This window comes from Colletotrichum karsti (genome assembly GCF_011947395.1).
Source record: "Colletotrichum karsti strain CkLH20 chromosome Unknown Scaffold32, whole genome shotgun sequence".
Taxonomy (NCBI): Eukaryota; Fungi; Ascomycota; class Sordariomycetes; order Glomerellales; family Glomerellaceae; genus Colletotrichum; species Colletotrichum karsti.
Genome location: NW_024065932.1, coordinates 66,052 through 90,667, shown reverse-complemented (window position 1 = coordinate 90,667; position 24,616 = coordinate 66,052). Strand labels below are relative to the sequence as shown.

At 52.1% G+C, this 24,616-nt stretch overlaps 9 protein-coding genes across 9 annotated transcripts; 5 read left to right on the top strand and 4 right to left on the bottom strand.

Annotated features, from left to right (window-relative positions):
* Nucleotides 1-3,075: 3,075 nt before the first annotated feature.
* CkaCkLH20_09099 (uncharacterized protein) lies at nucleotides 3,076-4,551 on the top strand (the record flags this gene model as incomplete). The annotated part of the gene is made up of 3 exons (XM_038891814.1): nucleotides 3,076-3,316; nucleotides 3,384-3,644; nucleotides 3,695-4,551. The coding sequence occupies 3 exons, from the start codon at nucleotides 3,076-3,078 to the stop codon at nucleotides 4,549-4,551; spliced, it is 1,359 nt and encodes a 452-aa protein (XP_038742747.1).
* A 299-nt stretch (nucleotides 4,552-4,850) lies between these two features.
* Nucleotides 4,851-5,624, bottom strand: CkaCkLH20_09098 (uncharacterized protein; the record flags this gene model as incomplete). Its single annotated transcript, XM_038891813.1, has 1 exon — nucleotides 4,851-5,624. The coding sequence occupies one exon, from the start codon at nucleotides 5,622-5,624 to the stop codon at nucleotides 4,851-4,853; it is 774 nt and encodes a 257-aa protein (XP_038742746.1).
* Nucleotides 5,625-7,163: 1,539 nt separating this feature from the next.
* Nucleotides 7,164-8,345, top strand: CkaCkLH20_09097 (uncharacterized protein; the record flags this gene model as incomplete). Its single annotated transcript, XM_038891812.1, has 1 exon — nucleotides 7,164-8,345. One exon carries the CDS (start codon nucleotides 7,164-7,166, stop codon nucleotides 8,343-8,345), a length of 1,182 nt encoding a protein of 393 aa, XP_038742745.1.
* Nucleotides 8,346-8,925: 580 nt separating this feature from the next.
* CkaCkLH20_09096 (uncharacterized protein) lies at nucleotides 8,926-9,645 on the top strand (the record flags this gene model as incomplete). The annotated part of the gene is made up of 1 exon (XM_038891811.1): nucleotides 8,926-9,645. The coding sequence occupies one exon, from the start codon at nucleotides 8,926-8,928 to the stop codon at nucleotides 9,643-9,645; it is 720 nt and encodes a 239-aa protein (XP_038742744.1).
* A 1,388-nt stretch (nucleotides 9,646-11,033) lies between these two features.
* On the bottom strand, nucleotides 11,034-11,548 carry CkaCkLH20_09095 (uncharacterized protein; the record flags this gene model as incomplete). Its single annotated transcript, XM_038891810.1, has 2 exons — nucleotides 11,034-11,390; nucleotides 11,447-11,548. The coding sequence occupies 2 exons, from the start codon at nucleotides 11,546-11,548 to the stop codon at nucleotides 11,034-11,036; spliced, it is 459 nt and encodes a 152-aa protein (XP_038742743.1).
* Nucleotides 11,549-13,992: 2,444 nt separating this feature from the next.
* CkaCkLH20_09094 (uncharacterized protein) lies at nucleotides 13,993-15,279 on the top strand (the record flags this gene model as incomplete). Its single annotated transcript, XM_038891809.1, has 3 exons — nucleotides 13,993-14,214; nucleotides 14,268-14,776; nucleotides 14,832-15,279. 3 exons carry the CDS (start codon nucleotides 13,993-13,995, stop codon nucleotides 15,277-15,279), a joined length of 1,179 nt encoding a protein of 392 aa, XP_038742742.1.
* Nucleotides 15,280-19,296: 4,017 nt separating this feature from the next.
* On the bottom strand, nucleotides 19,297-19,590 carry CkaCkLH20_09093 (uncharacterized protein; the record flags this gene model as incomplete). Its single annotated transcript, XM_038891808.1, has 1 exon — nucleotides 19,297-19,590. One exon carries the CDS (start codon nucleotides 19,588-19,590, stop codon nucleotides 19,297-19,299), a length of 294 nt encoding a protein of 97 aa, XP_038742741.1.
* A 24-nt stretch (nucleotides 19,591-19,614) lies between these two features.
* On the bottom strand, nucleotides 19,615-20,349 carry CkaCkLH20_09092 (uncharacterized protein; the record flags this gene model as incomplete). The annotated part of the gene is made up of 1 exon (XM_038891807.1): nucleotides 19,615-20,349. The coding sequence occupies one exon, from the start codon at nucleotides 20,347-20,349 to the stop codon at nucleotides 19,615-19,617; it is 735 nt and encodes a 244-aa protein (XP_038742740.1).
* A 2,129-nt stretch (nucleotides 20,350-22,478) lies between these two features.
* CkaCkLH20_09091 (uncharacterized protein) lies at nucleotides 22,479-23,834 on the top strand (the record flags this gene model as incomplete). Its single annotated transcript, XM_038891806.1, has 2 exons — nucleotides 22,479-22,537; nucleotides 22,595-23,834. 2 exons carry the CDS (start codon nucleotides 22,479-22,481, stop codon nucleotides 23,832-23,834), a joined length of 1,299 nt encoding a protein of 432 aa, XP_038742739.1.
* Nucleotides 23,835-24,616: the final 782 nt, after the last annotated feature.

Here is a 24,616-nt window from a genome sequence, read left to right as displayed (position 1 = left end):
CGTTTCTTTTTGTGTGAAGCAGAGAGAGCTTGGAGAATCGCCGTTTATGTCATGGCTGCCGCCATAGCAGCCGCATTCGGCCTTTTGACCGCCACATCGGCGATGGGTCCCGCAGCCTCGGCGGGCCGGGAAGAATTGACAAGAATACTAGAGTGGTCATGAATCGTTCAATTGCACGGTAAGTCATGGCCTTCTGTCGGGGAATGCTGTAGAATCCTTGAAGGAGCGTCTCAGTTCCGTTCTTAGGCTGTAGGATCATCAGCGCATAGAAAGTCAGAGCAAGACCTTGACCGCAGAAGCCAAGATGGGTAAATGACCATCCGAATATTCGTAAATGATCATAGCCACGTCCGAGACTATCCAAAGAAATATTCTCATCATGACAGTTGGGCCTGCTGTAACAGGACAAAGAGTTGAAATCTCCGAACTCCGATCCCGGGAAGGGCTTGTAGAGCTGTAGTTTGAAGTCCGATTCAACAGAAGCGTTCGCAACTCCGCGGGAGGCACGACGGTTGAATGACAGATTTAGTCCAGCGCCAAAGGCACTTTTGAGTTCAAAGTATAATTGAAGGGGTCCTACTTGGTCTGGCGGGGATGGCTTGCTGCCAAACGTCATGATTACTATTTCTAGGGACAGCAAACAAGATGGCGCCTTGCCGCATGCAGCTACAGATGACAGATCAATCCTGGCAATGTCACGCAGTTTCAACGAGCAGCCTCTGCCACGGCACAAGATTGGACGCCATTTTTCGCCATACCGCCGTGATGAAGAGTAAGTCATCTTTTCTCCAGGCTAGTCAGAATTTGAGAAACATGCTGGGCTATACCAGATCAAATGCTGACCGCGACGCGGACGCGAGCCGGACGACCCGGTGTATTGTATACTAGAAGGGGTCATTCGAGGCAGCGGATCGAGGGAGGCACGGAGGTTACAATCTCCCTTGGACTTCGGACGAAGGTTCGAAGCTATCGACGTGGTTTGGCACTTGGGCCCCCAGCTCGAGCCGCGTTGAGTGCGACTTGAAGCTTCTGACTGTCAAGGTGGTGTGCAACTTCAGGTGAGGTGTCTGGTCTAGCTTGATGTGGTCATTTCATGGAAGAGACGAACGTGACACCATGAGACAGCGGAAGTGGCAGCGGAAGGAAGTATGGGTTAATCACTGTCGGTGTAAGTCAGAGAGCGTTTTCTCGACTGGTTAAAAAAGCAGAAAGGGTAAACAAGAGACAAGCCGTGTTGCCCAATTGTCTCAACCAAACACTCGGTCCCATCCAATAGCAATTCATGTCTCACTCGTACGACGGAGGAATGCTTCTACCCCCGGCGCTATTCTGTATTCTATCAGATCAGCGTGCCTTTTCTGAATCTTGCTGTCCGTTCAGACGGTTTCGTGCAGATTGTTGTGGCCGGGAATTTAGGGGAGAGACAGCAGCAACAACGTTTTTGTGTTGCCGTTTGTTCCTCGCAACCCATGTTCAAGAAAGCGGTTGCTAGAATGATGCCAATGCAAGAACAATGCGCAGCACAGATGGCAAACTACATCACCACGGGAAACCAAGAATAGAGCAGGACATGAAGCGATTGCAGGGATAGGAGGGACGTGGAATGGCCGACGCTAGGTAAACTTGGGACCGAGGCCCCTGCGGCGGTTCGTCTCCTGTGCGCGGACCTTGCACCCTGCACCCTGCACCACCTTGCTCCTGCATCTTCATTTCCCACGTGGTGATGCTGCATCTCGTCTCCGCCTCCGCCTCCTCAGATTCTCTCACATAAGCACACAAGCTAAGGCAGGAGAAAGCTCGCCGGCTGCCGAGATGTACCACGAGGCAGATCGTCACAATCCCCGCCCGAACTTTCTCTCTTCGATCCGTTGATGATCTGCAGCCCTCTTCGTCACTTCGACTTCCATGCATCGAAACCACCGTTGGGTTGGAGGTCGCGGCAAGGGTCGTTGATTCATAATCATGAGAGCAAACAACGAGAACAAACGACGCCGTTCAAGGTCCCGACTCCCGGTCATTCCTACGTCCGAATCTGAATCATCGACGGGGTCGGCACAGTCGCGGCCAAACACAGCCCATCTCCGGGGCCAAAGAACCCAATCAAGGAACAAGCGAAGAACAGCCCCTTTGTTCTACGATATACCAGATAGCGCGAGACAAACAAGATTCTGATCGCCTGAATCCTCCACCGAGATTGTGCATAAGTCCTGCATAAGTCCAGCTCGCATGAGAAACCAAACCAACGCTATCTCGTATCACCCGAAAATGGTCCCACCACCACCACCGGAAAATAGAGCCCCCTCTTGGGCCTTTTGCTCAACCATCGCCATAAGGCCGACTGGAGACGCGGAGAAACTCGGCACCAAGTGCACACTTATGGGGAGAATCAGGTGTTTCCCCAGGTAGGATCGAAATAGTGCAAGCACTAACTAACGTGCTAAGAAAGAATTACAGCGACGCCGCTTTGGCTTTGACTCGTTCCCTTCTAGACTCGGTTGGCTCGCCGGCCATCCGAACTGCTCGTTGCGTCGTCTAGCTTCCGACTACAGACACCAACCAACTTCGCCCTCGTTTTCCCGCTCAAACTGGAAGAATGGCGCAAGCCCCCTACCCTTCACGGCTTCTCCCCCGTGGACACCACTATTGGTCAAGATGGGCTGAGACACGGTGATTTTGGTGGGGAGTGAGGGAAGGTCGGCCAAGACATGCCACTGACCGATTCATTGCAAACACCCATCCCCATTCCCATTCCAATTCGAGTTCGTTTGTTCTTTGCATGGCCGCTGCTTTGGTCCGTGCGGTTGTGCGCGGTTTGTCTGCAGCGGCACCGGCACCGGCACACACTCGGCCAGGTCGAGGTCCAGTTCCTCCGTACAGTCTGACCAACCTGCCGTCGAAGGCGCCAACATGTTCTCTTTGGGACTAGCCCAGGGAAGGCGAACATGTATAACTCCCCGTAGCGTCCGGGGTGCGCTTTCAGTCAAGAATACCGTCTGCCATTTCATTCTTCTTCGACACCGGCCACGGGTTGTACGACATCGAATACCAAACAAATACTAGAAGGATTGAATCAAGATGGAGGATAAGGAGGTTCAACCAGCTACTACAGCCACGACATCCGCGAGGGTTGAGGTCAAGCAGCCGAGGTTCAAGTTCCCGGATTGGATGGTTTGGTACAAGAAGCCCGAATACAGAGACTTTCGAGAGTATGCCACCGCCATTCGGACTGGGAGAAGGCCCATGAGCAGGGATGGACGAGACAAGAGTCCCATTCCTGCAAGGCTGAGCTTGGAGAAGGTTCTTGCCAACGAAACCTGTGAGCATCCCATTCAGCACACGGATCGATTGCAGCAGAACATCACTGACGTGTGCGTCTGATACAGGCTCACCGATGTCTTTATATGACTTCTACATGTACCTCAAGTACATCGAGTTTTCCCCCGAGAACCTCGAGTTCTTCGTTTGGTTCCGAAACTACCAATCTGCTTTTGCCAAGACCGGAAGCCTCAACAACTTCCCCTTGGGGGAGAAGGAGACCGACATGCTATCGTCAAGCGACAGTGGTTCCGAAGCAGCGCGAGACTCCATTGGCCACAAGCTGCCTTCAATCAAGTTGTCGGAGTTTGAATGCGATCCTGAAGCAGGTCAGTCTTTACCATTCTCATTTCCAGCAACCGGTGCTGACATGCATCAGCCAACGAGACTATGTCCAACATTGTCCATCTCATCGCCCCGGAGGCAGCATGCCGCCCGAACAGCAAGATCGGGCCAAATGGCCGCGATCGTATCAAGTCCTGGGCCAACGCATGCGCCAAGCCAATCTGTTCGAATACCGTTGCCAATGTCGTCCCCTCTCGCATCGCTCCCAACTCGGCCTACCGCGTTGAACTCAATGCCGTCGTCAAGACCTTTCTTATCCCCAACGCCGAGAAGGAGCTCAACATCCCGCCTGCCATCCGCGACCAGGCCCTCCTTGATCTTCAGCATTCCTCCGATCCGGCTCATCTCCAACCTATCGCCGACCACGTATATGGCCTCCTGAAGAACTGCTCGCATCGCAACTTTGTTCGGCTTGGTGTCTCCAACGGAACTTTCGAGACCCTGTGCATGGCAACCAGCATGGGGATCGTTCTCACTGTCGCCGGCTTCCTATGCGTACTCCTCAGGGCATTCGTCCCTTACATGGGCGCCCACAGCCGCTACAATGCCTTCGCCCCCTGGCCAATGTGGTTCGTTGGCATGTCCCTCATTCTCTCGGGTCTCAGGGGTAGTTGCTTCTTCCTCTTGCTCTTCACACGACGACAACCCCTTCCGTGGGAGCGCTTTGACGATAGCGCATCTCTCCTCTCTCAGAAGTCCGGTTTCATGAAGTTCATTTCGCGGATGATGATCTTTGATCGCAAGATCCGAGTTAGAGACGTCCACCTCCGGAGGCTCCAGCACAAGATTGTGCTCCAGGCCATGGTAGGCGGCGCAGTATTCTCTTGTCTGTGCAGCCTGTTGTTTGTGCTGCTTCCCGTGTGGTCGCAGACATCGTTGTCGCAGGTCTAGGGTGTCATGGAAAGGATGTGGATTGAAAATATGGTGGTGTGATTTGTACCATACTCTTCTTTCAAGCGGTGATATCCCCGGCGCGGAAAATTTGACTTCCCATCTATCTTAGCTACATCTTTCATATCTATCAATATCTTATTGCTGAAGTCTCATTCTGCACGCTTTCATCCCCATGCTGGCTCCTTCAATGTGTAGGCGAAACTTCTCATAGCATCCCTCCTTTCTAATAACCTCCTTCTCGTCTTCCAACTCGTTGATCTTCTTCGCCAGAGACTCCTCCAGGTCACTCGTCAGCTTCATCGTAAGCGGAGCAGTGGAGCTTTAGTCGTCCCCGCTGGGCTCGAGGAACCGTCTTTCTTCTTTTCATCGGAAGATCCACGGTTGGCGAGGTGTATCGCCGTACCGACGGGGATCGAAGTACTTGCGAAGCCAGGACGAGCCGCGACAGAGGCATCGTCGGGGACCAAGACCTTGTTGCCTTCCGTCGTAATCTCAAGCCACCTGTCTACGAGTCTCCAAAGTCGTCGGTAAAGGTGATCTTCGTGGCGCCCAAACTTGCGCAGCCGCGTTGGATGCTCCAGAAAGCCCTTCCTAGCACGGTCAAAGACCCCGATGCCGTACGAGAGATCGCGTTTACCCTCGCGTTCGGCCACGTTTCCCCACACTCTATTCTCGGACATAAGACGACTTCGGATCTTGTTGAACAAGTCTGGCGTGCAGACCTTGGCGCGGTCGACGAATTCGTTCGTGGGGCGGGGAAGGTTCTCGACTTCGGCGACGCAGGCTTCGTAGAGCTCGATAAGCTGCTGCGCGACGCTGGTGCGGTTTGCGCGGTGATGAGTGTAGCGGTTGGCGTTCAGGACGGTCCACCAGTGTTTGTGGTTGACGCCGAAGACGGTTGGAGACGGGAGGAGGAAGCCGGGCTGCGTGAGATTATGTTGGGTATCGCGGCGGTTCTTGTCGCATAGAGAAGGGTCTGAGGGCTCGATTTGAAGATTGCGGGTTTTGGCGGGCTTCTTAGTTGTCTTTCCTTCCAGGTGTGAAGGGTCTGCAGTCTGAATGGGTAACATGATAGGAACCGATGGGAGTGATGCCATTATTATCAGCAAGTTGGATCTCAAAGTTAGAGAGAGTTGTTGTATCAGTTCGAGGGCAACATAGTCATCAGGGTATTTGTATGTAGGAGGAATTGCTTTGTATTCGAAGACGGCTTTGTGAACACAGATGGTCCTGGTCAAAATGCTGTGTATGCGTTTGTCTTATTACATAGACAAACTGGAAGCTTCTTGCATCTACCTGATAACAATACGTTGTGTATTGCTTTGTTCAGCTCGCTGTCGGTCTTTATCCTGTCTTTCAGACCTTCCTCGACCATTGGACTTCTACCTGACGTTCCCTCACTATCAGAGTGTCTAATAGCAAGGTAGGTCGAAGCCGCCGAACGCGCTACGGCACTTGTCCTGGGTCTGTCTGGCTCAACTGGTCAGTCGATTGGTTCTGCAACGACTGCCTTTGAGCAACGAGTCGTTTGAACTACGTTGGCGACCGGGGGCTTCTCAAATTCCTGTATCCATCCTGCGAGTATCTACTTCTCCTGAGATAGAGCAAGTCTCAATCATCTATTTTGGAGCGTCATAGCTAATGGCTTCTGTAGTTAGCGTTTGATCTGGTTGGCTTCAAATCCTATCGGTATTTATTTTTCTGAAATTCAAACATGCCTTTGTTGTTTGAAAGATTTGTCTTGAATATGACTTTGCTGATTTCCTCGGGCAGACATTCGACTTCTCTTGATATAATGTAGTCCATTGACTTCTTAAACGAATTATCTGTTGTTCATATCCACGTCTTTGCCGACGTCTGTCTCAACGGCTTGGCTTCCGCGGCGAAAGAAGAAGAAGGTTCTTGATTTATGTGAGCAAATTGTCGCAGTGGAAAGTTAATGGCTGTTTTCCAAGAAAATTCCAGGCAACCAAATTTGCTTCGGTACAGACTTGTCCCAACTACTGTTAGGAATCCTACTCGGCGTCGCTGCTGTTACATGGGCAGTCGTCAAAAGTAGCGCAACGCTTGCTCCGAAGTATGCTTGCCAAGTCCGGGAAGGTCCGTGTTGGTGCCTGCCGGGTGTCGGCGCTCCACACCATGAACACCCCCGGCTCACCTAGGTGAGATCGACGTCCACCATCCAACTCCCGGCTTTCTTCGCTCCCACGACTGCTTCGCACTTTACGCAACCAAATCCACCATTAAGAAATTTTCTCCAGAAGAGACAGTTTCCGCCAGTCGACAAAGAAATTTGTTGATTTCCATCACCTCGAGCCGGGGAACAAACTGGGGAATGTGGACCACAACAAGGGTATATCGACCGATGCAACCACATCTCCGTCCCTTGAAGATTGACTGGCGTCAGGTACGAACATCACTGGATCGTCGGACCCAGCAATCTCCAAGATGGAGCATCACGACAGGGATCAGCCTATTCTCGCCCCATCAAGCGGCCGCCGAATCTCGCAGCCCGAAAAATATTTAAATGACCTCGAAGCTCTCACGCCACATCGCCCCGAGTCCTCGCCCTCTCCAACCCGCGCCTCTCTCACGGTAACTCCCCAAAGATGGTCCGTTTATCCTTCGCCTCCGTCCTCGCCGGCGCCGCCGCCGCTCAGGCTCTGGCCTCGGGCAACTGCACCGGCGTCAACGCCATCAGCACCAAGTGCGTCTCGAAAGAAACCGCCCACACGCGCGACTTCTTCTACGTCGGCGGCCGCTACATCGAGACGGCTACCGGCAACGTCACCGTCGATCAGCTCTACGTCGAGAAGCTCGTCCCCGTGAGCTCCGGCCGCAGTCGCCGTCGCGGCGTTGCGCCAGCAAAGCCGATGGTGTTCTTCCACGGAGGCGGCACCTCGGGTGTCACCTGGCTCAACACCCCCGACAACCGCCCAGGTTGGGCCTCGTACTTTCTCCAGCAGGGCCACACGGTTTACCTCGTCGATGTTGCTGCCGTCGGGCGCTCGTCCGAAAACAACCTCGACAACTTCACGATGATCGCCGGCACCGCCGCCGAGGGCGTCGAGAAGGGCTTCACCGTCCCGGAACTGTACAACACGTATCCGCAAAGCAAGCTCCACACGCAGTGGCCCGGCACCGGTCTGAAGGGCGACCCGACGTTCGAACAGTTCAGCAAGACCATCATCCCGCTGACGAGAAGCTGGGAGCCGCAGGAGTACGCGCTGCGCGAGTCCGGGTGTGAGTTGTTGTCGCTGCTGGGTGAGAAGGCGTACCTCGTCTCCCACTCCATCGGTGCGCGCGGGCCGATCTTGGTGTCGAACGATTGTCCGCAGTACATCGCCGGCAACATCAACCTCGAGGGCACCACAATCCCCTTCTGGTCGTACGGATACGACCTCGGAGGCACCCCCACGAACCCGTGGGGCTTCACCAACACACCTCTCGATTATGACCCTCCCATTGCCAGCGCAGACGAGCTCGAGACTGTCGTGGTTGGAAACGAAACGCTGGCGCTGAGGAGCTGCCACCTCCAGAAGGAACCCGCAAGGAAGTTGCCAAAGATCGCGAGCGTGCCATTCCTGATGGTCACCGGTGAAGCGAGTGTGCACATTACGTATGATCACTGCATCGTGGACTACTTGAAACAGACCGGAGGACAGCCAGAATGGATCAAGCTGGGCGAGATTGGCATCCATGGAAATGGGCACTTCATGCATCTCGAGAAGAACAGCTTGGAGATTGCGGAAGTTGTCAATGAATGGATTGTGAAGCAGGAGAGCAAGTAGGCTAAGTAAGGTACTACCAATTGATCCCGAGCAGTTTACAGCAAGATGTTTCGTCCAGCGCATCAGACACAGGAGTCAGAGGAGTATCAGAATCGGCAGTGTCTGACATCTGTTTATGGTGGACGGTATTCTACGAGCGTAGAAGCCAAGGGCATAGATGTCTGCGAAGACTTATTATTCTTTTCCAGATGCCAAAAGAAGCAGCGCCAGCCGCCATGAATTCATGTGGCACAAGTCTCACAATCACTTTGTTCGGACTACAAGCGAGAACAAGGATGCTCTCCTTTGTCGGCATTTGCTGAGGCAAACCGGTCAAGAGGCATACATTCCCTGTTGCAGATACTTCCAGTATGAAGCACTCAGGACCTTCTAGCAAACAAAATGGTCGTCCTCTGTTTCGGCTTGGGGCAAGCCCAGGCGCATGTCTCTGGGCTTCGAAGATTCCGCTGGCTGCCAGGAGATTCCTTCACAGACACCATTTCTACTTACAAAATGCATATTTTCCCCGATATCCTCATGGGTCCACGCACCAACGCCTGGTCCTCGTCATCAGACCGACTGGAATCCTCACTTCAACAACATGAACCCCGCAAGTGCTCGCGAAGCCAGCGCATCAACTCCCCCAAACGCCGGCGAGCATGGCATCGAAGGATTCTTCCGCGCCCAAAGCCTTCCAGGTCGACCCGCACGCGAGATTCCCCGTCCCCGCGTCAACGTCAACGACATCAGAACCTGGCTCGGAAATGTGGAGACAGAAACAAAGTCCGACTTCGAAAAAGATCCTCTGTCGGACGTCTTTCTCGCAATGGAGGAGTACTTGAACAAGCTCGATTTCAGAGAAACCGACCTCAACAACTTCAGGATCATGTACCACTGCATCAGCGCCTGGGATCACAGCGAGCCACAAATCAAACAACTGAAGAGCTACATGGCGGAGGAACGCTCGAAAAAGCGCGCGTGTCAGGCTGCTCTAGCTGCCATCCGCGCTGATATGGAGCGCGTCCAGTCGAGGATTGCTGCCTATCGCTGGTGGCTCAAGTCGGCCAGGATCACGGAGACGCATCTGGGGATTCTGAAGAGGCTTTCGAGATCGTTTGTCCTCATAGTAGGACATATTTCACTCTCCATCACAGAAGTTGACAGCAGCTCGAAAAGATGTGCCGAGATGAAAGAGTTGGAAACCGAGTTGGCTGCAGCGCGAGCGAAGATTTTCGAGATCAGGACAAACCTCAAAGAGGATCTCACGGCCATGTTTGAGAAGATATCTGTTTTAGGAAGGGAGGCGGAGTCAACGCCGTGAGTTCAGGGCCCTTTGGATATTTCACTGTTCTTGTTGTTTGTTAAATACGGAAGAGCCTCGCATTCTATTTCAGATCTTACACAGCATGTTGTCCTGCTTGCTCTGGTCAAGTTGAAAGTTATTAAACGATGGACTTTGTACGATATGTTCAGGGTCGCCTGCCTCTATTGGTGATCATTATTACGTGTGGGTTTTGGCCATCGCCCTTTCTAAGCTGTCATCGTCTTTCATTGTGTCTTATCAGACGCTCTACATCGACGCCAAAGGCTTCCATTGGCTCCTTTTCAAACCAGTTCTCTACATTCTCGGTGGTCTCAAGTAAGTGGAATCACACTCGTCAGGATCTCAGCATCAATCCCGGTCGAGTTGGATTAAGCATGTTTCAAGTTGAGGTTGCATAATGATGTTACTGAATTCTTTGGAATGTCCATCATCTACTTGGGTTATGTCTCTAGAGTACAGGGCAGATATCAATACCATAGGTCAAGTTTGCTTGCACGGTCTGTGATTCGCAAAATTTGTTGACTAGCTAGCGTCTTCTATGATCTGCATCTTCCATGCGTTCTCCTTCCACAACCATTGGTGACACTATAGGCGCACGCCACACTGCCTTACTGGTTGGGCGGCGAGGGCTTCGGGGCCGGCTTCGGAGCAGGCTTGGGAGCCGGCTTCGGCTGGAACGGTGCACCCGGCGCAGGCATTGCTTCGGTTGGTTTTGGTTTTGAGACTTGGGGTAGTCTGTTTGTGTTGTGTTTATTGATGATGATGTTGTGTTGCGTTTACGGGAATCCAGAAAGATGTCAGGTATGCGGTTGGTATTTATACTCTTGAACTATTTTGCTATGGATTCACCAAATGTCACTGACCTGAGTGGAGTGCAATCAGTGACTGCCGAAAATGGTATTCGCAATGGTGAACGTCGGGATCATTCCCAAGAAGTGAATACCAAAATGATCTTCGGACGCCAGATCCCAACAATTTGGCGGGAAGGCTTTATTATTCTCAGCCTTCTTTCCAAAGCATTCACTCTTTGGAATTCAACATGACTTCATCCAGAATCATCCGAGAACCTCACCCGGCTCCAGGTCCGACTCAGCGGGCGTAGCCATGCGTGACCTGCGGTCGGGGTGAACGGTGCCGGCGGGCTTCTTGTGAATTCTGTAAGGCCTAGCCCATTTGGCCTTTCCACGGAAAGATAGGGCATCAGATACCGAGTCCCTGACAGCGTAGATGGAGATCCAGCGATCCACCGTTCTCAACAGACGCCACCACTTTTGGCCATGCGTCATCGGCATCCTGGGGTTCGCTGAGTTGTTGAGATACGCGGTGCGGCCAGCGGCATACGTGTTCACCAGCTCAAAGATCTGCTTGTGCGCGACGGTCGTCTTCTAGGCGGCGTCGCGCGTCTCGAGAACGCGCTGGACCTTCTGCCACATGAGAGGGGTGGAGGGCGTCATGTCTTTGTTGGTGTACAGAACACCGACTGCAGCGGCGAAAACGGCCTCGACTTGGAGGGAGACGTAGTAGGGCATCTGGTCGGAATCGACGGGGGAGTCTCGGTCGCCGGGATCGCAGGTGTCGCGGTGGGTGCGCAAGACGGCGGCCAGTGATTTATTCTTGTCGGTGATGACGAGCTCGGGGAGGTCGAAGCCGGGGTACTTCAGGTAAGGCTGAATGCGAAGAAGCTCAGCGCTCGTAATCTCGGGGGAAGGATCGACTGGAGGTGAAATGCAAGGCTCGGATGGCTAGAAAATTGGTCAGTGTGTGGCTCACTGAAAGGTCTACATGAATGATGACATACCGCAGGGCTGGGCCGGAAGGCGACTGAGAAGTCGAAACTGGAGAACGAGAAAGGCATCGGAAGGCCATGTTCATCATGGTAAGACTTATTGTAGGAGTCCATGGCGTCTGTTAGAAGTCAGAAACGGGAAGGGATTTCCAAGTTCTGGAGATGGGCTTACCCAGCAAGCAAGCGAGTTGCGAAATCGAACGTTGACTCTGGTTCTTAGGAATTAATTGATATTGTTGCTCAAGGGACGGGAGAGATGAAAAAAGGATAAAAACCAAAGAAATATGCCTGAAAGAAGACCGGTTTGGTATGATCTCGCAAAGGAAAAAAAAAGAGGAGGGCATCATTATTCTGGCATGATTGAAATGATTGCACAAAGGGGTGTCGGTGACCGGTTGGTTGAGGGCTCGGTGAGCGCTAATGACCCCACAAAATAAAAAAAACCGCTCACCTTGCCCTCACCGAGTCAACTTCTCGACCATAAGGCGGACTTGAGGCAGGATCTCCTTCTATCTCTACCTCACGTAACCCGACTGGACTTTTTGCATCAAAAAAAAGAAAGAAAGAAAAAGCCTCACGATCTTCCTTGGTCATTCTTTTGGCTGCGGCTCATCGGAATTCCTCTTCACTAGGTATTCTATCACCATATCTAGGCACTGCTACTTGGGCCTCGATAGACCTAAGACCCGGCTCAAACCGGACCAATCGTTGTAAACTCCGAACCGGTTCTCGGTGTATGAGCTCGTTCAAGCGTTTCTAAGCGAGCAAGCCAAGAGTACTGCTAATGATGCGTCAAATACCCGAGCCATTTCTCTCCTCGTTTGTTGATATCTTGGAAGGAGTATCCAAGCCTTATCGTGGCCATGTTCAGATGACGTCGATCGAAGTCGGTGTGGTACAACTAGCCTGAGGCTCTGGGGATGCTTTTGTCGAGGACAGCAGCCATCTCTCCGACGAAAGGAAGTTTGCTTGCTGATGCCTACGTCTCCAGTGAAACCTAAACACGTTGCGTGGTCCAGGCTACAAGCACCACCTTCCAAATCACGGCTATTGCTGGTGGGAAACAGGAACTTGTTATAGATGAACGGCTCGAGATCAGGTTCATTCACAGTACTATTTTAGGGTCTATTGCAAAGAGAATTAAGTCGTAAGAATGGCGACATAGAGCTTACTTCGCCGATTAACAAGTGCAGTATAGCCTAAGGATGTCCCCAGATCGTCGAGACCGCTCGTCATCGATGATCGAAAACAGAAGAGAAACTCAAAGAAGGTTCAGTTTTGAGGCTCAACCAACAACGGGTATGAATGACTTGCAGCCTAGTTCGCTACGGATAAAACCCTGCCAGAAGTCGACATCGAACTATCGGCTTCGGGATATGCAGAAGGCTAACTGACTCAATGATTACTTGAATGATCGATAACGATCAATAATATCATCGTGTCTTATGAATTCTTCCATGGAACCTGTTTCCCGTCCGTCAACCGTGCTTCGGATCTTTGTTCATCTGAGACAATCGAATCATGTTTCTTCGTCTGATCCATCGAACCTGATCGCGCATAGCAAAGCGTCCAAAGACCAGCCGGGCAACATCAGCCCCAAAAATTAGAAAACGAGTCATCTTTCAACCGTTAGGCCGAGTCGTCGCTTTGCTTCTGGAAGTGAGTCTTCGGACTGAAGTCCGTCGGGTTGCAAAACCTTCAAAGACCGGCCAGCTCGAGTGGATCTCTCCATTCCCCTGGATTGCATCACGAACCCTCCCTCGGAAAAGGGGTAGCCCTGGGTACAGTAGTCGGCTAGTGAGCATCGGGAATTGATTCGAATCAGATTCCCGTAGTGAGGAATCAATCGGACTCTCCGAACGGTTCACGTTTATGATCGCGATTGCCTTCCATTCTACCCCCGCTTCCCGCGGGTGGCACAGGGATGCCTCCCCAACCAGCAGGTGAACCTGGCTCAGCGCTCGAACTTAACACACATTCATCCAGATCTCCGTGAAATTGCCCCCAATTCTGGTCATCGGACAACTCACTTACGAATGAGCCTATCAAAGTCATTCGGAATCATCCAAGGAAGCGCGCCAGAACACTACACAATTTTCCCCGTCACTTTAACACCATCTGTCACCTCGGGCGTCGATTTGAGGGAGTGCGACCTTCGCCAACTGCCGATTGCACGGACATCTCAACCGAAAGGCTGAGGGCAAGCTTTTCCAAGCTTTATATCAGTCCAGACACAAGCGCCAACCTTCTTGGCAGCCTCATTCTCGAGCATGGAGCCAAGCTTTGCGAGCCGTGGTGTGGCTCGCTCATCCATGCCTGCTTTAGAGTTGGCGAATCTGTGTCATCCGATCGGATCCCAACTCTGATGCAGGGGAGAGCATTAACCTGCGGGAAAGGAGTAAACGTCTCAAGCAAATGGTTGCGTTCACATATATGATTTGAGGGGTGGCACCTTCCTTCGCTCAGAATGTGAAGAATTCTTGGTGTGTATCCTCTGCTTTGCGGGAAATGCTTCCACACCAGACCGGATCGCCAACTACACATCTTCCATCGCCGTCATGTCGGAAGGCGACGCTGCGGTCGCAGAGGCCTTCGCGGCCGGCCGAATACCAGCGGAGATCACCGTCAAGTACCTGGACGAGGATCGGGATACGCCGTCACTGATTGCCTCGATATTCATGTTCGTCCTCACGCTGGTGGTCGTGAACGGTCGCGCATTTTCGCGATTCTTCTTGAGGAAAAGTTTCGGGGTCGATGATGCATTAGCAGTGCTGGGAATGGTGAGGATGGCTCGTCTCTGAGTGTTGAATTTGGACTAACTCAACCACCTCAGGCTATGTTCATTGCCTTCGTACCATTTTGCATCATTCTTATCAACATTGGATCGGGTCGACACTTCGAGTACATCCAGTATGTCATGACGCAGGATATTCTGGAACAAACCGAGATCCTCGATTTCAGCGCACATCTCGTATATTCAACAGCGCTACTCTTCTGCCGCTACTCTGGATTGGCATTCTACTATCGAGTCTGTGGTATTCACACAGGATTTCTCCGCTCCATCAAGGGTCTCGCGGGGTTCCTCTTTCTGGGATGGCTGGCACAGATGTTGCTCATCGTGTTCCATTGTCTCCCAGTGACGGCCATCTGGCCTTACGAGTGGCAAACACAGTTTAATCAGTACAAGTGTTTGCCGTGGGGCTTCGTCTACGGCATCAACTCAGCCGTCTCACTACTTTGCGACTTCGTCTTGTTCGGCATTCCGATTGCGATGCTGCGGATGTTGGAGATGACACGGAAACGGAAGATACAACTCGCCTGTATCCTACTTCCAGGCACGCTGTGAGCTTGATCCCGTCACAGATCTTGTTCGAATATTGATGACTGACTTTCCAAGTGTTGTGGCAATCTCCGTCGTTCGTCTTATTCTTGTCATCAACGGGCAGTGGCAACCAGACCAGTCGTGGATTTACAGCCCTCTCCTCGCTATTGAAATCGCGGAGGTCGGGGCAACGCTCATCGCACTATCGATACCAGGCATCAGACCACTGGTTGACGAGATCTATAACAAGGTCATCATCTGGACAAGCAGGCACTTCCCGTGTCTCTTCAGGAGACGAAACAAAGACATTCACCCCGAGCTTTGGGGCAGCGAAGCTTCAACATGGCGCAACGATCCGACACCGAGACAGGCCGACTTCAAGATGAAGGACATTGAGGAGGTCCTGGGATTGGAACTGGAGGCCATCGAAAAGTACGAATCGAAAACTAAGCGCACGAGCAAGCTCAAGCCGTCGAGGACTAGTAAGGTATCTATGATGGGGATGGGCGAGAATCGCATATGAAGCACGCATGGGAGAGGATGTCAAAGCAACAATACCCTGCTGTTTGTCAATCTTTGTTTGTGCCACTGCTTGGTGGTGACAAAGTTGCGACTTTTGGACCGGCACGGCTTCTTCTCAGTAAACAATATGATGTCATCTTTTTTGACAACCGTACATAGCAATCATAGCGTGTCCGCAAACGACGGCACTACATAGCATGAATTATGACAAGGGAAATTTTGAAAACTCGACACCTTCCATAGTGATAGAAATGGTCCCCACACTCTTCGCCAGGCTCGAGTTCTCATTTGGAATCCGAGGCCAAAACCACACAGAGTGCAAAACATCGCCAAGCCTACCCGCTGACAGCGCTATGCCTCAGACCACGCAATCCCCCCAAGCTGTCACCAGCTGAACCCGCGGCACCTCGAAATCGACCAGCAAACCCGTGGCCAGTACGTCTTTCGCCTGCGGCCAATAATCCCGCTTCGTGGACCACCCTCCTCGCCACAAAAAAGAGTTCCGATGGCTGGCGATTACAGTCTACTACCCCAATCGAAGCGAAGAATGGAAACGTCCAGCCCAGAGTTCACTCACACCTCGTACCTTCTTTCTTTCTCCTCTCTCACCAACAGCTGATGAGGTATGGCGTGAACTCAACTCTGCTCGGGAAAGCAAAGTTGGGATTGTTTGTTCCTGAAGGTGCAGGGGCAGAGCCAGACAAGTGGGGCCTAAGCGAGACGCTTAATGACATTTGGCTAGCGGGGCCGCTGGAGCCGCTGGAAGCCTATTTAGCGGGCTTCTCCGCTAATAAGGTACCGCTCAACGGCGATGCAGGCCCTACTGGCAACTTGCAGCTAACCTGCATAATTCTCTGGTTCTTCCGCGGCTTCTCCCATTGAATGTGCACATCTGTTAATTGGATCAATATCAATCACACATGGGCAATGTGCCCGAAATTGTGGCGAATTCTTCTCCTTAGAGCTCAAACCATACAATCACCAAATAACGCAACTGGCGCCCGAGATTCACCTTTTGCCGGCAGATATCTCGGACAAACCTCATCGACGGCGACAAATCCAGGAACTCTCCTCGAGCTCTCACTTCGCCGGATCCCTGTCTCAGCCCAGTCGGAGTTTTTCCTCGGTCCAATCCATCAGATTCTCGCCCCCACTCCTCGTTTGTTTCTCACATTCCCCATACTTGACTCGAGGGCCCGATTGTTTCACGTTTCAACCCGTGTACAACGATGACCCCGGTCCTCCAGCATCAGGAACTGCCCACTCGGCACCGCGAGATCGTCATTTGGCGCCAGTACGAGCCCGAAGGAGCACGTTGAAGTCGAACTTGGAGCCAACCACAGGCCCGCCGACGCACCTTGCGCCCCACGTGCCGGCAGGCGTCGCACCAGCGCGAATGAGGCACGAGAGCCAAGCTCACCCACCGAACTGACAGAGTGATCTGTAATGAAGTTAAGCTTTTTTGGCCTTTCTTGGAATTTCTTGGGTGTTTCCCTCGGCGCCAATACATCCCGCCCCGCTTGCCGCTGCCGGGGGCGAATGGGGACCATCGGGCTGGGACGTCTTCCCTCTTGGTTTTCGGGGTTTACCTGACTCTGGGTTTCCTTGGCGACGTTTCGGCGGTATGGAGTTGACGCCGAAAACATACCGGCTTTGGGGTCGAACTGGACTAGTGGGCGGACTCTCCCAGAGGGCGACTCTCCTCCTGCCCGTCCGTTGACTCGGCCGGAGGTCTCGGCCAGGAGACGTCCGGCGAGGTGCCGAAGGGCTCCCCACACCCGGGGGCTGAGCGACGCTCTGAGGCGTTAGCTCTCGTTATCGGAACGCGACGTGAGCGGGTGAGACGCCGTGTTTGGGTAATGTTGACGCTGCTTCGTGTCCTGTCATTTCGTCTGATGGCTTGACGTATTGCGAGATCAATTTCTTGCGATGGTGTACCGGGTGCCGACAGGTCGGCGACCAGATTGACGACCACGAGAACGGTAGGAACGACGGCGGACTGATGGACGTTGAAGGTCCGCTAGAGGCCGCATATGAACTGCATGACTTGGGTCACGGTCGCAGGATGCGATACTAGATTTTCGGCACTTGAGGGCGGTTCACTATCTTCTCGTGGCAAGTACTCCTTCATCATTAGTACGTCAGTATACTCATTGCTTCACGGGCAGATCTCGATCGCGAATCCGAAAACACTTATTTCTCTACCTTGGAAAGGAATAGCTTTTGTTCGAGTGTCAGACCACGAACTTCGCCTGGCACCTTTCAGCGACCTGAACCATCAATATTTCCTCTTAAGTACTTTGTCCACGGCTTGGCAAGTCTTCTGGACGACAACGTTGCGGAGCTCCGGGGCCAAACCTCTGTCATTTCGGAACTAGGTTCCGATGAATCCTGCCCCTTTCCCGACGTCTTCTGAACGAGACGCCCTCGCTCTTGAACACTTCAACCATCGACGACGCGTCTCCTCTCTGCTCGTTCGGATCACCACTTCGTCATGTCGAGACCAAATCAGCAACGACTTGAAGCATCGCCCTCAGGATGGGTTCACGAGATAGGTGAGAGACCTTTCTGATAGTGATGCGAAACCTGGGATCATAACTGACGGTGTACTCAAGCAACGTTTCTGGACATGATCATCAACGACCAGCAGCGTTTGCTCTCGAGAAGACCCATATCATCATCCCGAGGCTGTTCAGAATTGGCAACAAGCCTGAATACCCAAGGTGGAACAGAGCTTTCGTGTATTTCGAAAGGCGTGCCGAGACCACCCGCCGACGGAGGCAGCCTGCCGGACCGAAGCCATACTTACGAATTGGGGCAACACGGATTGTCTCGGCGACGATGAGCCATTCTTTTCTTCGACAGGGACGAAAGCGTTTGGCATAGTGATGGGCCAATACCCCTGTACCCATCGAAGAGAATGTGTACCCGGCATTCGAAAGCTGACACGGAGGTATGATGTTTGGGTCGAGGGCTTTGTGGGCTACGTTATGTGTTGATACCGCTGCATGTTGTTTTTTATATTTGTCTTGCTCTGTCTTATGTCTGCATTCATTCGTATAGCATCTTACCAGATCCAGCCCTTCATGTTACGAGGTATTCTCCATCTCCTCTCCATTTCATACTTATATGCCGTCCGAGATTGAAGTTTGATTTGCCTTGGCAAGGAGCAGAAACATGTTCTATTCTGATAAATCTTTATGGTGATGTTCATTGTGCACTTTGTTCCTTCGAAGGTAGAGATCCTGTCTAAACAACCCAGACTCTCTCTGCTTTATTCTTCGACCACAAAGAGACAGTTCGTACACTCAGCACGATTACGTCAAGCTGGCGTCTTACCTCCTGGTTTGGCCCATCCCCAGCGGCCCAGCAAGAAAGACTACACATCGCTTGGTGGCCCATCGACTGTGGTGTGCGTGCCAAAACAAGCCCTGAAGCTGGCATGTTGGGCAGAGATACCCAGTCAAGAATGCTTTGTTTCATGGGGAAAACGCATCGGGGCGTTGACCGCGGTCATTGTGCCGCCTTTTAGCCCTCAGGTGACGGACTGAGCATGGACGCGAATGCCGACAGCGTGAGGCATTCTGAAGGCATCTACGTAGGGGTGCCGCTCAAATGGTCCCCTTGTAATCCGAGACAGGCGAGCAATCTCATTGATGAGATCTGTTGTAGCGCTTCTAACGTCAAGGATGTATTGGGAAACCAAGATCCAGACCATGTGGTAGAAACAATGAGTCTGCAATCAAATCTTCCTTTGTTTCGCGAACTTGCAGTACACGAGTTTCAGGGTGGTAAGTCTCGGTATTGCGGGCTACTCCGTACATTTTATCCTCCGTCCGGCCTCTGCATTCATGTCCCACACGCCCCAGTACAATACACTAACTCTCCAGCCGCGTCGATGTCGGTTTGTTGTTCGTTGATATCTGTTGCTGATTAGCTGTGGTTGCATTGACAGAAGATTTGGAACCTACCACAGGGCATAATTCTCGCAAGCCAGTATCTCTCGCAGCACATCATCTCAAACGTCGTTTCCAAGACGTCGCTTCTTGGAGACATCGTTGAGATCCTCATCCGTAAGAGTAGTGTCGTCATGCTTCTTCGCCTGTTCGTTTTCGGTCTGCAATCCGTCATGGACTGGCTCGTTGGTGTGCTCAGAGGTCGAAGACAGGTTTGTGGACGAGGCGAGAGCAGGCCGAGTAAGCTTCTTCAAAGTGGCACGAGCACCTCGAAGCTCAGCGAGGTTCTTGTTGAACGCCTCCCGAAGGGATTCCATCTCGTCGTTCTTCTCTTGCATCTTGACTCGGTGCTCCATGGTCTCGTACTCGTACGCCGCATTCTAAGTGGCGCGGTGAAGTTCCTTGTCCTTGGTAGAGAGAGGGGCCTCCAGGGGATCGTCGTCGAGCTTGTCCTCGATGTGACGAATGTGGTTTTCGCGGGCCTCTCGCATCGGGTCATCAATGCTCTTCTTCTTCTTGGTCTTTTCGTTCTTCGAGGCGTCGACCTTGGTGTCAATCTGACTCTTTCTTCTCGTTGCCTTGCCTTTCTTGAGAGCCACCACGTGACACAACCAGCTCCATTCGTCGACAGCCTTCCAAAGGTTCTGCACGGCATTAGACTGGTAGATGACATTCATGGTCTGCGCATCAGTCTGGACATTCTGGACGTTGACGGCGTCGATGTTTGTGGTCGCAGGGGTGTCTGCATTGTTCAGGTGCGACCTTCTCGCGTTGCGCATCTTGACCATCACCTTCTTCAACATGTTCATGAGACGGTCGACAGGTTCATGATCGGGGAAGCTCCGGTCGTAGGAGAGATGAGCTGCGACCACTCGCCAAAAGTCGAAGCCATCGATGTCGAGGAGTGGATGGCTGAGCCTCGCGTCAACGGCGGCGCGGAACATGAGAGCCATACGGGTCGCAATTGATGAGACAGAATCATCGAAGTGGCCTGCTGGATTGAGATGAAGCATGGCCCAAATTGGCGTGTCATTTCCAATGGTGAAGCTGGGAGTGTACTCGAAGCCCGGAACGGCTCGGAGGGCGCGGTCAACGGTCTGGAGCACGTCGACCATGGTGACCTGAACTCTTTTGTGAGTAACAACAGACAAAATGAGAGGGAGTGACATGGACTGACCGGGAGACGAGGTTGGGAAGCGAGTTGTGATACGACGATGGGTGGGTGCGTCAAATGCGCACATGCTTACGGCAGGACGCGGTAGGAATGAGAGATATGCAAAAATAAAACGAGCGCTGAAAATTCTTCAGGAAAGAAGTTACAGTTCCAAGTCTTCGGGGTGAAGAGGCACACCCGAGGGTACCACCACGTGACCACCTCACCTTTCGACCATGAGCCCCACCGGCTATTCCCAAGGGAGACAATGAACTCAACGGGATGCTACTTGGCGAGCCTCGCGCATGTAGATATTCAAATATTATCTGACAATGCCACAACGGTTGATAGTCTTGTTCCCGAGAACAGGGAGCCCGAATACGGTCTGTGTGGTCATGAAAAAACACCCAGGTTCGATTCGCGGCTTCCACCTTTTTTTAATTGTCTTTTTTTCTTCGATCCTCCTTTTTTCTAAGTCCACAAGCCCCAAAACCCTTTTTAGGGGGTTGAGATGACTGGAATCCCTAGACGAGAGGGTACTTTACAATATTGGCTTATTGAAAATCGTCAAAGTGACATTACCACAGCGGTTAATAGTCTTATTGGGAAACTCGGAGACAGTGCCTAAGTAGATTGAGAAAGCACCCGGGTTCGATTCGCAGTTTCCACACCTTTTTTTATTCTATCTTTTGATGTTTGACTTTTGAATCCATTGCAATTTTCAGCGGCCCTTTCTCCTTTGTTCATCTATGTGTTTTGACGCCCCGACGATAATTCGCCGAATATTTGGAGCCTTTGAGGGTATTATGGCAGCTTAGACGATCCTGTCAAAGCCGACGTGCGAAGTTCAATTGATCGGCAGAAAACGTAGCTTTTCGGAAGGCGTAGCAGATGCATTGACGAGGAACATGTGTTTCCTCAGCAACAAGAAACGGGTATCAGGGCACCAAACACGCGCACACCGAGCCGCCCCCTCTTCCACCATCGTAATTTGTTTGCGTGGCACCACCAAAGCCTGCACACGGGAAGAGACTCGCCAAAACAAATGGGAACTTGCTCATCCATTCTCACATCAGCACCTCGCGAGGTGAGCCTACTGTGTCGTCGATTCAAGGTGGTGGGGGTGTTGCGTCGATCATGGTCAAGGTTGCGGCGCCACCCATGTCGCATCCAATCAACAGTCGCGTCAATCCCAAATGCAGCAGTAGCAGTGTCTTACCGCGCCATGCAGAGCTAATCGACCAGATTATCGTGATTATCGTGATATTTTGCGCAACTCGCCCTTTCCTCCGACGATTTTTGTCTTGGTTTTTTCTTGCGACGATGGATGAGTTGGAAGAGCACGAACAGCACACATGAAAGGTCACGCCTCCCGCGTGGTTTTGTCAGTCATCTGGGCCCTTTTTAGGGGTGCTGACGGTCCGCGCTCCACTAAAGCCAGACACTGCCCGGAGCACCTTACTTTCCAGGACTTTCAACCTCAGGCCAAGGTCATTGGCCTTTCGCAAGGATAGGCAGCCTCAAGACATAAAAAGAACGAACATTATGAAGTGAGCAAAAACAATGAATTGTCGTAGCAAAATTCGAACTCGTGCCAGGAAATAAGCATTGTCGATGTCGACCCGCATGCGGACAGCGTCGACTGCAAGGAAAACAAAACTTGAGAGGGCATTGTTTCTACGCAGCAGAATACAGAGCTCGAACATCGGCGACGGTGTTTCGGTTGCGTTCTGGGCGCTTCGACGTTCTTCGACGTATTGCGCCATGCCACAAAATTAAATCTCAGCTTTTCCACCGTTTGAACTGGGGCCTGCGAGTCGTAACCAAGTGTCACGTGGTGAGCCCTGCCTAACGCTTCCATCGTGACTCTCAAAGGCAGGTGCAGCGTTCAACGCCCCACATTGCAAGCCGAGGGCAGCTTCTCGCTACGTACCTTCCGCCAGCTCGCTCTCATTGCAAGAACTTTTTGATCTCCCACACCGGTGGTGATTTCCCAAACTCCAAAGTCTCTGGAGCGCCAGACTTGAGTCCGAATTTTCACCATCTCTTGCATCGCAAGTCGGATCTCGGGCAACCGGGTTCATCACCGCCATGCTGGTCACAACTTCCTCCGTGGAGGGAAAGAAATCCCCCGACACGGAGTTTCTTTTGTATGCTCCTGACCTTCCGCTTAGCTCGCTCTTGTATTTACTGACCATGATGGACAGGACCACCATCAATCAGACCCAAGACTCAGGAGGCCTCAGCATCGAGCAGTGCAAGTCTTATTTTGACAAGCTCCACGTCGCTGAGGAGAAAACCAAACTCGCCGAGCTCATGCAAAAGTCGGACCGATGCCTTCGGGTGAATGTCGAGATGCAGAACATCAAAGCAGCCATCAAGTCCCTCATGTCAGACATCAAGAACGACAAGCCGTCTCACGAGACTACCGGCGCCGCCGAAAATCTTGTCGACTACGTAAAGGCTGCAGCAAAAGCTACCTCAGTCGACCATCTCCAAGCCGTTTCGAGCAAGACCACCACGGTGAATGACGTCAAGCAAATCCTCCCGCCCGATATGAGTCTCGACGACATAACCTCGGCGGAAAACTACATTGGACCCGTCTTTGCATCGATCCTCGAAGATCTCAGCAATGCGAAGATTGAACTCACCCAGTTGCATCACAGCAGGGTCGAGGCAGAGAATGATTGGATTGCGCTCAACGACAGGGTCAAGGCCAAGTCCGCTCAGATGCTTGAAGCCAAGAAAGCGGAGATGACGAAGCTTCACCGCATCATCGCCAAGAAGAAGCGCGAGGTCAGAGACTTGAAGGCTCAGTTTCTTGAAGACAACGATGCAACCACAATGGCATTGTCAGGAATCATAACCATGAAGGACAGCGAGATCAACCGTCTGGAGGCTCAGCTGAGAGATGCGGTTTCCAGCAGCCACGATGAGATGGAGGCTCTGCGGCAAGAGAATGAGACTACTATCAATGGTAAGAATCGGCGAATTTTCCAACTGCTGGATCAACTCGAGGAGGCCCGCGACATTGATTACAGGAATGGCATGCAGATAAACCACCTTTCCAATGCCCTCGACGAGGCTTACCACATTGCCGATCGCAAGGAAAGCCACATCCTGGCTCTCCGGGATCGACTACATGAGGCTGGCGACATTGATTACAGGAAAGGTAAGCAGATACAATATCTTTCCGTTGACCTCGACGAGGCTTACCGCACTGTCAATCGCAAGGACAGCGAAATCCTGGACCTCCAGGACCAACTCCACGAGGCCCGCGCCATTTCTCACAACAAACAAACCCAAGTCTGTCGCCTCTGGGACCAACTTGACGATGCCCATGCTATTGCTGCCTACAAGGATACCCAAATCTCAAATCTCCAGGACCAACTCAATGAGACCCGCAGAGGTCCCGAGGTTCGCACTTATAGTGCGGATTGGTCATAGTCAATGATACTTTGGATCAAATGCGACGGGTAATTCACTGTGGCAGGACGTGTAGCCGTTTGCGGAACTGACGATAGAAGGACAGAACTGAGCGAGGGGCCACGCAGGGATGGAATTCATGTAACCGGCAAAGGATCCGGCGGTGGTAGCCTTGTGGAATGAGTGCGTGACTTACAGATGCTACTTTAGTCAATGAAGAGTCAGCTTGTCAAAGCCCCAGTATCAAAAGTCGTACTCATCCTCCCGAGTGACAATGCGAACTTCATTCCGGTGGTCCCCTTCCAAGGACGTACGGTTCTATATCTGAGCTCCGCTCAACTCGCAGAACTGGCCCAAAATTTGAATCGAGTTTAACGTGGAGTGCATTGAAGCTCTCGAGGTCACAAAAAGAACACCGACCGAGCATATAAATGGTCGAGGACATGGGCGAGAAAGCAAGGTTGCTCGCCTGAAATCTTAACTTAGTGCCGTTGAGCACCGAGGATGCAAGGAAGCGCTGAAAAGCCCCAAGAAGTATACAGTTGATTCAGGGCTCGTGAGTAAGAATAAAAAGGCCTGATTGTATCTTAAAACCATCAATGTCTTTGTAAAGGTCATCCAGCACACTTCTTCGTGATGGTATTTGGACTTCCAAACTTCAAGCCATGGCATTCTTCCTCTCTCCGTGGTTCTGACAGCCTCTTACTTCCTAATCCTGCTTCCAAGCCAACCCTCGAGTGGAAGCCTGACATAAGTACTCTACGGCACGTATGTTATAATGTCTTCTCGTGTTCCATCTTTTG